Raw genomic sequence first — 12,642 nt, 5'->3', positions numbered from 1 at the left:
GGTGCCATCTCTTCCCAAAAGAGGTTATCCAGAATATGAGGTCCACCAGAAATTTTATCACTTCCTGGACTTTTCTTAATAAGTTCACAGGGTGCTGTATAAAATATAGCTTAAAAAAACCTCTTGAACTCCCTCAAAGAGTAGAAAGGAGAGATACAGAAATACAGCAGATACAAGTTATGTCATTCAGCAGTATTTCTGGGAGGTGCATCTCTTGAGACAGTAAGAACTCGAGAAATTATAAAGAGAAAATTTTTGCAGAATTGGTACTTGTTTTCATTTTTACTTGGAGGTGAGCTCAGTGAGAAGAGGGAAGGCAGTCCAAAAGGGAATGAAGGACTATTGAGATGTCTGGTACATGTTGTGATGCTGTGACACAAACCAACAAGGAAGACTTTTTTCAAAGAAAACTGTCTCTAACAGACAATCCAGGATAATTGGACACTGGTCTGCTGTGCTCTGATGAGCTTTGATGGCATGTGATGCTCATAAATAAAGACAAACTTGCAAAGTCAAGCACAGCCCAAGCTTTTCACAGTGTCTGGTGGGAATTTTAAAACAGGAGCTCTTTAATGAACTCAAGGAAAATTGTGAATACCAGTGTAACTCATCAATTAGAAAAGCAGTTCACCACATGAGTAATTAGCCACCACAGAAACAGTTTATGCCTTGTCAAGAGGTCATCTGCATTCGAATCTTAAATTGAGACTAAAATTTATATTATTTTAGAAACATAATCTTTTAGAAAGCCAGATTGTAGCCTGTCAAGTTCGTCTTGAATGTGCATTCCCTGAACAGCAGCTGACAGTACATTCTTCAGAGATAACAGTAGTTACTCCATGCGGAGAGCTGGTTTTGTATGTCTGAGGCTTAAAACCTGAGGAAGATTGCAATAATTGTCAATGTTAGAATGCTTTTTCCTACACAAATGTGTCTTCAGACACATGCTCAGTTGTGTCTGTGTGCATAGCATTTGCAATTTTAAAAATTATTTTGGTTTTGGGCTTATATTGTGGGATTTTTGTGTCTTAAAATATTTTTTCTCATCTCACATATCAGTAATGACACCTTATACAGTGCACTTACTGATGTATCAAATAATTACTGCACAAAGAAAATTCGTTTTAAAAATCATTGCCTACTGCTCGCTGGTCACCAAATATGTGGCTTTTCTGCTGATGTTCTGGACACCTCTTCAGATCAATAAGATATTTTGCCAAAAAGACACAGTTCTGTATGAACTTCTATTGAAATCAGTAAATTTTCAAAGCTTTCTGATTTTAATGAGGAAAGCCATTTCTTTTGAGAAGGGTAATTTTTTTTTTTTTTCTAACAGAAGCTGCCATTGTTGCAGCTCTGTCTTTCCAGTGCCAGAACCACTGCTAACACTGAGTTCTTTACCCAGTTTTGTTTTCCCTGACTGCATGCAGCACAGTTTGCCCTTTTCTTTGTTGGAGAAGCTTAGGCTGCTTTTTTCTAGGACTTCTGAGTTTGTCACTCGAACTCTCTTGCCATAGCTCACTGCAGTTTTTGAACTCTTGATTCTTGTAGAAAGGATCAAAAATTATAGATGGTGAGAAGTGTTTTAGTGTGAGCAGAGAAGCATCTCTGCATTAAGAGTTTTCTGGTCTTCATATCTACTCACCACTTCTTCTAATTGTAGCAGAAAAAGGCAAGATGATCTAAGAGTTTCTTTCTACTTTTATTTTCCTATTAGCCATCTTCATGTCTAGAAAACAAAACAAAACACAATACAAAGCAAACACATGAAAAGAGAGGGGGGGAAAAAAAAGAAACCAGAAAATACAAAGCATGCTCTGACAACAGCTGGGAATGCAGCCCTTTGGTATGAATTCTGATTTTGCTTTCTGCTACATCACAGTTTGCTGATTACTAGCTTTTTCATAGTGTAATTTCCCAGAAATAATTCTTGTTGCACTTTCATCTGTTACTCCTGCAGCTTGTGTGATGAGGCATTGCTGCTGAACTTCATTTGACTTCCTTGTGCCATTGCTTTTTATACAGTGTTAGAGAATGATTAGGCAGATGAATAATAACATCAGTAGCAACACTACATTATACTCACTATAGTACTTTGTAAAGACAGTCTGCAAGGACACATAAAGAGGTTTTGTAAATATAAATATTTAACTCATGGCTGGAAAAGAGCCTTATTTAATACCTTATACCGTTTATTTGGAAAGGAGCATTCTCAAGTAGTTTAGTACTACTTTCTTGCATTCTTTCCTGTCATATACGGTTTCACTTTGTCTAATTACAGTAAAAAAAAAGTTTTGTAGTTAGCAGGATGCTAGCCAGATATTCCCTTGCTGTCTTTTCTTCTGATGTTTCAGATACACATGCATTTTCCCAGAGCAGGGTTGTATCACTCCCTATTCTAATGGTTTATGCTAATTTTAAAAGGCAAGTAGGGCTTTCTGATTTCTTATGTAGATTAAGGCTGGTATTAAACATAAATAAGGCAAAGAATACAAAAGAAATAAAAATTATGTTATTTTCTGGAGCCGTTATGGCAGGCAATTAAAAGTAGAGGGCTAATCTTTGCATAAGTCAGTTAATAATTTTTTCTCAGGCATGTATTGATAACAGGTTAGACTAGTTCAGTCAAATAATATAATGGGTTTAATAGCTCTGTTCATTTCTGAAAGTCACCATCAGTAACTGTCAGTTCTAAATGTGAATTCTGTGTACAGAGTGGCATTTTTTGGCCTGCAACACAGGTATGACATTGAATATACAAGGAATACTGAAAAATAAGTTAATACAGAAAAATAAGTTAATAAAGTAAGTCCCAGTAAACTGTAGACTGAGGAGTGCAAGACCAATAAAAGACAAAATTAAGTTTCTTTACTTGGCATAGATTTAAATTTGGATTTAAAATGAGAAAAGTTTGTCTTGTTTCATCTTACATTTTCCTGTTGGTACCGTGCAGCAGCTCCAAGGTTAGTTTCGGGGGTAGCAAAAGTAAGATTATCATGTGAATATCAAGTTTTAGAAGTGATGGTTCCTTAGTGTAAGCAGACGTCTGGATTGCAGTTAATTTTGAGGGCAGGGAAAATGGGAGGCAAATAATGCCCATGGAATGAGCAAAAGTATGCATGTTGAGAAGGAGAGAATGGCTTTTAGCAAACGCAAAAGCAGGGATGATGTTTGTCTCTAGTTCATGTCAGTAGCAGGGATGGAGTTTGGATTTAGTTTGGAGTTAGGCTTGGATTTGAGGTCAGCTAGTGCTCAAGCATGATTCTGTTCCTCTTTTCCTTCTCACTGACTCTTAAATTGAGTGAAACTATGTGCTCTGGGCTCTCAGGAAAACCTGTGTCTGCAGCCAGCATGGTGCCAGCACAACACAGAGATTCACAGTGAGTTTCAGATGGGAGTGGTTGCAGGGGGTATTTCCAAGATACAAGGCCATTTTCTGAACAGTAGCTGTCATCCTGCAAGCACTCTGAAATATGTTTGCCTTCTGGGAAACTTAGAAAAAAATACAAGTGTTTATAAACGTACACAGTGCAATGTTCAGCTTGACAGTTAATGCTGGAAAGCTGTTCCAGTTTCAGATATTGCACACACAGCGTCGCCATCCATTTTAAAATGGTTTCCTGTTTCCACAAAAACCCATGTCCCTTCTCTTCCATCAGCCCAGTTAGTACTTTATACCTGTACCTAACTTGGTAGTACCGATCATGGTGAGAGAGTGTAACACCACATCCTCCTCCTGTTCTTCCTCTTTCTTCCTCCCACTATTGACCAGCTCCAGCCCTCTGTGTCACTGCAAGTATTTGCAGATTATATTATCTGTTGGCACATAACCAGTGCAGTAGTGCCTTATGAGCTCTGTTTATTTGGTCCTGAGCTGTGGCAGTTCTGGTTTCCACTGTGCTGAAAAGGCTCAGAAACACTCATAAAAAACCGGGAAAATCAGAAGCCTCCTCACAGCTTCTGCAATGTACATTGTTTCGTTAGAGAGAGCTGTTTGTATGAACCTAAGTTGCATATTTAGAGATGCTAGAAGTACACAGAGTCCTGCTCCTGCTGCCTGCATGATCACCCTTTTCCAGCAAGGTAATTGAGAAGGAATTAGGCATTCTTAAAATATCCAGACACACAAGAAAGAGAATCTGAAACCAAACACCAAAATAGGTGTTGTTAAGCAGTATTCCCAGAAGGTGAACTAAACAGTTTTGTGAAGGCTTTCAGATAAAAATTAAAAGAGTCTCGAGGAGCAGATGTTGAGGGGAAACCTTATTGCAGATGAAGGAATGACTCAGAGAACATGAATCACTTTGTGTTGTAGGCAAAATTATCAAAAGTATTACCTTTCTTGTTCAGGATTACAGACTTTATGCAACAGATTGTTACCACCTGCAGTATTTTCTTTCTGAGTCAGTGTGATCAAGGTGTGGTAGTGCTCAAACTGAGACATAAGTGTTTGATTGTTGCTGAGCAGATCCTGTAGAAAATGCTTCTTATCAGTTAAAAGAATAATCTAAAAGGAATCAGTTAACTATTAACTGGTAGAATAATAAGTAATATGTCTCTCGATCCCCAACATATATATTTCTAATTGCTTGTTTATCTAAATGTATTAGTGCTTTCATTTTATTTCTTCTGACATATGACATAATATCACATTAAAAATAGTACATGTTTGAGGCAGTTGAATCCCCAAAGGCTTTCTTCTCCTCCAGAGCTGCCCCTACTGAATCCAGTGCAGTTTATTTACATGCAAGTAAAGCTTCTGAACAGTTCTGGAGAAGACTTCTACACCTGAATGCCTTGGGTGCCATATCTCATGAAAGCCTCTCTACCTGTTATCTATAGTGTGCCATGCAATGCTGCTGCTGAACTTTTTCAGTATCATTAAGGACCTAATGATGTTCCTTTTCCTTTAGGTTGTTGGTTGGTTCACCCTGGAGTGGCTATCCTGCCAACAGAACTGGAGATATATACGCATGTCCTGTTGGTGTGTCCAAAAACACGTGTAAAAAATTGAATTTACAAGGTACGTTCTAAAAATGTCCTGCTGCACTTGTTCAGTTTTCCCTTGTGTTGTACGAGGCCAATCTACCTTATTAAGACTTTTCTTAACTAGCTGTCTCCATAGTCTTAGATTCTGTGGAAGTGTGAGTGTGATGCAAGGCCTCAGTGCTGATGAGACGTGTCTGTCTGAGCAAAGAATTGGTGCCTGCCACTGGGCTCTGGCCAGGTGCTGGAGGTACTGGGGTCTTAGTGTCACCCACTGGAGCACTTGGGGTCTTTACCCTCCAGCCAAGGGGCAGGAGCACTGTGGGTCCCAGAGCAGTGGCTGGCAAGCACAGGGCTCCGTGCTGGCATCCAGGGGTGGGTGGCTGGGGGTTGCCTGTCCCGATATTCCTAAACCGGGTAGGGGGTGTGTCTGTGTTTGCAACCTAACTATAAAATGGATTTCAAGTTTGCATGCAGTGAAAATACAAGGCAGCAGAGTGTGCTGAGATGCCTCCTTTATGTTTATTTGTGGTGCAGATCATTTCTGCCCTCCACTGCTCCTTCCATGTTTTTGTCTAATGCCTCATCCTGGATCAGGATCCTGGTGTCCTGAGGAGTGTAACAGTAGCTACTCAGCTCCAACTACTCAGCCAGCCAAAAATATGCAAGAGGTAGATTGTTTCTTCCTCTCTTTTGCCTTCAGCTCTCTTGAGGGCAGATACTCTAAATGGCCATACTTATTTATGTCTATATTTAATGGTTAGCAATATTCTTTCTCCAAAGATTGGCTTTTGTTTCTTTTGTCTCAGAATTGTATGCAGCCATTTGGAAAGGGCGCCTTAGATTCTGAAAAATCAAGGTTTTGAAAGGAATTCTGACTTAGTAAATTGCTTCTATATCTTATTATTTTGACATTACATAATCGACTTTTATTTCAGCTTTAATAAATATTCCAAATGTGACTGAAATTAAAGAGGACATGAACCTTGGCTTGACTCTGATACAGAACTCAAAAACTGGAGGATTTTTGGTATGTATCAAGATCATATACAGTATATACAGAAACTTCTGAGGAGAATCACGAAACCAGAATTCTCCACAGTTTTTCCTAAAACCAAGCTAAATGTACTTCTTATGCAGCATGAATTAGTACATTCCACTGCAATTCCCTCAGGTCCAAAATCAATTGCAAAATGTGTCATTAATGCAGGAAAATTGTGAAGTCTGTCCTTTGACATTTACGTAAACATTCTAATTAATGCCTCAGTAATTTAAGTCAGATGATACAGGCAAGAATATTTTTACCATTAATTATTTAAGGCAGTCTTTTATAGTTCTGATTATGCTTTCACAAGACTTTATATAATCTCTCTATCATTCACACTTGCACAGGCACTGTTCTCCTGAGATATCTGAGTATTTCTAGTCCCTTGGATTTGTGATGTGTTTTATTTGGTTAGTGAACTTGGAAGAGGATGCATTTTCTCAGTGTATATTCCACAAACACCTGTCCTTGGAGCCTGCAAATAAGAATTCTTACTGAAAAGGAAGTGAATGCCTGTTAAATATGCTTTTTTATGATCCTAACCATAAGAATGAAAACTGTTGGTTTGTAAGTGTATTTCAGTTTCATGTAGCCATGTGCAGTAAGTAAAACAATAAATTACAGAGAAAAGAGCTCTAGGCTGTCCTTAAGCTATATATTTTTTTGTTGTATCTTCCTAGTAATCACAAAAGTATTCAAATACTTATTATATTCATTAATATGTAGCTCAGTTAACTGAAGTACTTAGAAGTATGCCTAATTCCAACCTTTCCAGCAGTTCTCATGGAATTAGTAAAGTTTTTAACTTCAAAATACAGCAACAGTAATTTTTTTGTGGCTTGAAAAGGCCTTGATGAAAAAAATCTTATTCTTTCTCTTGAATAATACTTTCAATTACTGTTAATGTCCTGTGCATACCCACTTTTAATCAGTATGAGTTACTGCAGGATTTTAAAATATCTCATGCAGGGAAACTTGTATTTTCTAATAATATTTGAACTTCACTCAGTTAAAAAGTATTTCCTGATCTGCATGTTATTGATTGATTCTCCTTTAATAGCATGGATTTTAAAAAGAAAAGAACGTAAAAAGCCATGTTGAATTCTAAGACATAAACAGTCACAAGTTCATCACAATTCTTTTTTGACATAAGGAGAACAAGGTACTGGAGACAGGTGCTTGTCTGTAACTCGGCTTCTACAAATACCAAAAGCCCCATGACTTAATTGTGGCAGGTACTGCACCCCATGGGTGGACTGCCTGCTCATATTTGCAAGCTGCTTCCCACTGGGACTTTGCTCTGAGACTCTGTGGCAGCTGGCCTCTTGATGAGCTCTTCGGGTTATTCCAGGGTTTCCTCCTCCCAGCTCACTGTTCTTCCTCCTGTGGCCCCTCTCAGCCTCCATCTGCCTGTCCCCAGTCTGTGCTGTGTGCTCAGTCCCTGGGCTTTGGCTTGGGATCATGTCTCAGGCTGGCACACTGGTGCTGCAGCTCCTGAGTCCTGCTGCTTCAGCTGTTTGATGCCAGAGGATTGCTTCCCACACATATTGTAAATGCTGGGCAGTCATTTCCCACACACTCATTACATTCTTCTGAGGCATGCTGAGTCCTGATGGAGAGGTGCTGAAGAATTTCACCGACGGTTAACAAGTTTTTTCTGGATTTCCCATTAATTTTTATCGGTTTGTTTATTGGGCAGTGCTGTGCCTTTAGTTGAAAGAAGCAGTTCTCATCTCCCTGCTTGTAAAATCTCCCTTCTCTATTTGACAGCCCACAGACACCTTTCTCCTTTACCTTGCTAAACAAATACAGAGGTTTTTGGCTGAAATATTCTTTTACAAATAAACCTCTTTCAAACATCAGTGACCAGGTCTATGCTGAATTCCACATGAGTCTTTCCCAGGCACTATACAGTGTATTTGGTCTTTCCCCAACTCAACAGCTTCTCATCACACATCTTTAATCCATATTTGCTTTACATGCTGTCTGCATGCTTGCAGACACCCTGCAGTCATCTGGTGCCTGATCCACCTGCTTTTCTCCCTTCCATTCAATGACCTTCCAGTTTATGCCCACATTTCTTCATGTTAGTCCTGAAGGGCAAGTTTATATCTGTTTATAACATTCTACCTTTGAAGTCAATCTGTCCTTGAGATCTGATCTCCCCTTCAGTAATGATGCATCTTAAATTTCTGACTTAAGCCATGCTAGACATTAGTTTTTCCTTTTTTTTCTCAGAAGATCAACAAAGATTTAGAACATTTTTGATTTTTTTCTCCAAGATTACCATCACAGTTTTGAGCTACCACCAAGACAGAAAAAAAGATAGAAAATGGGAAAGTAAGACTGATCTAAAAAGGTTTAAATTAATTTTAAAGGCCAGTAACCCTCATCCAGCTTAATATAGATGATTTATTTTGTACTTTTCACGTCTCTAGAAACCTGTCTTTTTCAGTAAGAACTAGCCATGCCCCATGTAGCAGCTAAAAAACCCACATATTTCAAAATCAGACAATGTGGGTACATTACCTTTCTCATCTAGAAAATCCACCATCTGGTCAAATATCTTAGGATAGTTTGATGTTGTCTCTCACTCGGAAACCAGTGGGTGATTTAGCTCATTTTTTATTTACTTTTGAATTAAATTACCTTTTTCTGCCCTCCAGTATTCTTGAGTAAAGTGTAAAAGTCCCCCTTTTCCTAAATCGAGGTGGGTAAAACTGGAGTGTATTTATATGTGTATTTCTCACAGAACAGTTGGAGAGAGGTTATATAGAGGTTATACTTATTTCCTCGAGTTTCTAATGTTTTCTTTTAAGAAGGAAATACGCCCACTGACTCGCCAGCTCAACCCACACACACACACAAAGCCCCCATATATTCTCACGGCAAAATACTGTTTTAATATGCGGTTGATGTAAGTACGTATAAAGATGTATAAAGAAGTATAGCTGGTTGATCCAGCCGAAAATACTTCTTTTTAGAGAGGTTTTTTTTCAGCAGCGAAGCAGGGTCATTTTCCCCCAAGCACGTAGCCGGGGTGGGATGCGCGGCCAGGGCAGACCTCCCCCGCTGGTGCAGCCGAATGGGACAGTGCTCACCGCAAGGCGGGAGATGGTGCAGTTTGCCCTGGAAATGCGAGGTGCTTTCCTGTCGGGACAAGGCTTTCGGAGGGGTCCGAGATGTCGGTGCCCCCGCCCCGCTTACTGTCCCCCTTCTCCGGCCACCTCCGTCCCTCTCTCCGGTCACCTCCATCCCTCTCTCCTGTCACCTCCATCCCTCTCTCCGGTCACCTCCATCCCTCTCTCCGGTCACCTCCGTCCCTCTCTCCGGTCACCTCCATCCCTCTCTCCTGTCACCTCCATCCCTCTCTCCGGCCACCTCCGTCCCTCTCTCCGGTCACCTCCATCCCTCTCTCCGGTCACCTCCATCCCTCTCTCCTGTCACCTCCATCCCTCTCTCCGGTCACCTCCGTCCCTCTCTCCGGTCACCTCCATCCCTCTCTCCTGTCACCTCCATCCCTCTCTCCGGTCACCTCCGTCCCTCTCTCCGGTCACCTCCATCCCTCTCTCCTGTCACCTCCGTCCCTCTCTCCGGTCACCTCCGTCCCTCTCTCCGGTCACCTCCATCCCTCTCTCCGGTCACCTCCGTCCCTCTCTCCGGTCACCTCCATCCCCCTCTCCGGTCCCTGCCCCCCTCCCTTCCCCGGGCCCCGTGTGCGGGTCGCTGCCGCCACCTGGCGGGCGCTGTTGGCGCTGCAGCGCGGGGCCCGCGGGGCGAGGGGACAGCGCCGGCCGGAATTCCTGTCCCAGCGAGCTGGCTGAAGGGATTCGGTCCGATATCCCGAGAGCTTCGCTGATCTTAAATGCCCGTCCTGCGTGTTGTTATTTTATATATATATATATATATATAGATATGGTGAGACAAGTAATTGTTACTTTTTATAGTTTCTTTTTGTTGTTATTTTATAAGACTTGTGGTCCCTTGTGGGCGCAGCAGTGTGGAAGACAATACTATGCAACAGGAGTTTGTTCTGAAGTCAGTCCAAGTTTCGAGATCCTAAGAAGCTTTTCTCCTGCTATTCAAAGTAAGGCACCCTGTGCAAAATGGATTAAATTTAAAAAACAAACAGACAAACAAACATATCAAATAAAATCAACAGATATTGTGTTGCGGACTGTTAATTTTGATTTCTTAAAAAAATGTGTGTGCCAAAAGCAAAGACCTGGGGTTTATATGTGAAGACTGACAAATTGTGATTTGATGCTGATGTAAATATGGTCTTACTCCTCTGTATTAAGAGGCATTACACCACTGCAGGCTTAAAACCTGCATATATGCTCCTGCTGAGTCCTCATTCTGGCAAAGCTTTCTGATCTGAAGTGCTGCTTGTGTGAGACCTAAATATGCGCTTCTGAATTTAGCTGAAGAGTATATTGAGACTGCAAGTGCATTTAATGTCAACTTACTGTTTTTATTTTAGAGTGCTCCTCTGTTATAGATGTTGTGGTGGTTTGTGATGAATCAAACAGCATTTATCCCTGGGATGCAGTGCAGGCTTTTTTGAAAAAATTTGTACAAGGCTTAGACATAGGCCTTAACAAGACCCAGGTAAGTCAAAGACATATTTGAAAAAGTAAAAAAAAAAAAACAAAACAAAACCTAAACCAACCAATTTTAAAGGGAACCAAATCTGATTTTGTGCAACAACAGTACCTTCCTCAAAGCCACAGGTTACACAGCTTCCTATTCAGATAACATTCAGGGAATTTTATCACATGGTTATCCTATTTCAAAAGGGATTAGCAATTTGATCCAAAATATAAAATAACTGAAATAGAAATCTGTAGTATCTAGGAGAGTCTGATCTCTTTCATGCATTAGATGTAAAAGTAGTTTAAAATAGCCTTTGGGGATGTGATAAAAGTAGAACAGATTTTTAATGGGCTTTTCACATAACTCTTACTTTCCAACCACTGCATCTTTAAAACAAGAGCTTTTACTCACTTCTTTGACTTTTTTTTTTCTTTTGATTTGATGATGGTAAGGAAAATTTTATTGCCTTTATTTTTCTGTTTTAAGCATCTTCTGTCTTTACAGTTGTCCATTTTTCCTAAACAGTTATGAGAACAAAGACTGGGGCACTGGATATCTCTCTCCCAAAGGCTGCCTTCTTCCTTGGGCTACTTTGGAAGTGAGGTGCTTAAAAGCTAGGCTTCCTGCTCAGTTCTTTCTGAACCTCACCTCTAGCATCTTTTCTTTTTTCCTTTTGTTTTAAAAGCACATCTTATCATATGTCTTTAGCTTCACCTATATTAAAAACAAGTAGGGTTTGCAGTGCTGTAAAGTAACTAACCTTTCAGATTTCCTCAGAACAGATCGGACTGAGGTGCTGTCAGCTTGTAGAGCTATTGCTATTTTCTCATATTTCCCAGAGCTCCTTATATTATTGCTATCCATCAGCCCTTCCAGAAGTAACCAAGAAAATATTTAATGTCTACTATTTTAGATTGTTTACAGTAACATAGTGTAGTCCATAACAATTGATATAATGTGCAAGAGCATTTCAGCCTTCTTTGCTTTCCAAATATGTTAATATTAATTTGTTTTATATGTATTGAAAGAGAACTGTGCATCTGCAATCTTTTACACCAACCTGACCCTTACATAAGTAAGCATCATGATTCTGTATAACTAATTGTAAAGCATCATAACCTAACATAATTTTTTATTTTTATTGCATAGGTGGGTTTAATTCAGTATGCTAATGATCCCCGTGTAGTCTTCAACTTGAATACGTATCAAACAAAGGATGAGGTTGTTAAAGCAATGGAGAAGACATCTCAGAAGGGAGGAGATCTCACTAATACTTTCAAAGCCATTGACAATGCAAGGTGAGATGCATCAATGATTTACTGTGCAACTGTTGCAACTTACCTTACCTGGCAAGAGAACACCTTGAATTTCATTCCCACTGGAAGACCATGTGCCCAGAGCCTCTAGAGTACCTACTAGATACCTAGAAGATACTAGTACCTACTATATACCTAGAGTATCTACTCCCAGCAATAGGCAGAATTCATCAGGTACATTTACAGTGTCCCATGCAGATTGGTACAGGAATATGTAAACTAGAATTGTTGGAAAGCATATTATTAACCTTTGGGTTGAACTCTACTCAAAAAGGAATTTTGGTACCCAACAGAATTGCTTGTTACGTCACAGATAGCTAAACATGACAGTGCATCAAACAGAGTGGACAAGGTTTAAGGAAAGGTACAAAACCACTGAAAGAAGTTTATCCGGGGATTCAGTGGGCCCAGTAACATTTGTGTTTGCACATCAGGCTTTGGTTGATTGCAGAGAAAATAAAACCTCTTGTCTGTTGTCAGTTTGTCACTGCAGCACCATGAGTGTGAAAAAATAGGAAAAATTTAAACCAATGTTTTATGCTCTGAACACATACACAAAACAGGTCCATTTCTCAACAAGAAGATGCTGTTTTGAACTTTAATCAAGTACAGAACTCTAGGTCATGTTGAATCAAATGAACTTGAGAATTTGGCTTAGGAAGAAATTCAGCCTTCAATGGAGTCAATATTTGCAGTAGT

The 12,642-nt window shown here is 39.9% G+C and overlaps 1 protein-coding gene across 1 annotated transcript in view; it reads left to right on the top strand.

Moving 5' to 3' along the window:
• Positions 1-12,642, top strand: part of ITGA2 (integrin subunit alpha 2) — a 68,992-nt gene that overhangs the window by 22,278 nt on the left and 34,072 nt on the right. The window contains exons 3-7 of the mRNA XM_062513448.1: positions 4,914-5,023; positions 5,925-6,016; positions 10,004-10,118; positions 10,515-10,642; positions 11,777-11,925. Coding sequence (XP_062369432.1) covers positions 4,914-5,023; positions 5,925-6,016; positions 10,004-10,118; positions 10,515-10,642; positions 11,777-11,925 — 594 coding nt within the window. The remainder of the gene's footprint in view (positions 1-4,913; positions 5,024-5,924; positions 6,017-10,003; positions 10,119-10,514; positions 10,643-11,776; positions 11,926-12,642) is intronic.

Source organism: Cinclus cinclus, chromosome Z (assembly GCF_963662255.1).
Source record: "Cinclus cinclus chromosome Z, bCinCin1.1, whole genome shotgun sequence".
Taxonomy (NCBI): Eukaryota; Metazoa; Chordata; class Aves; order Passeriformes; family Cinclidae; genus Cinclus; species Cinclus cinclus.
This window is presented reverse-complemented; position numbering and strand designations above follow the sequence as displayed.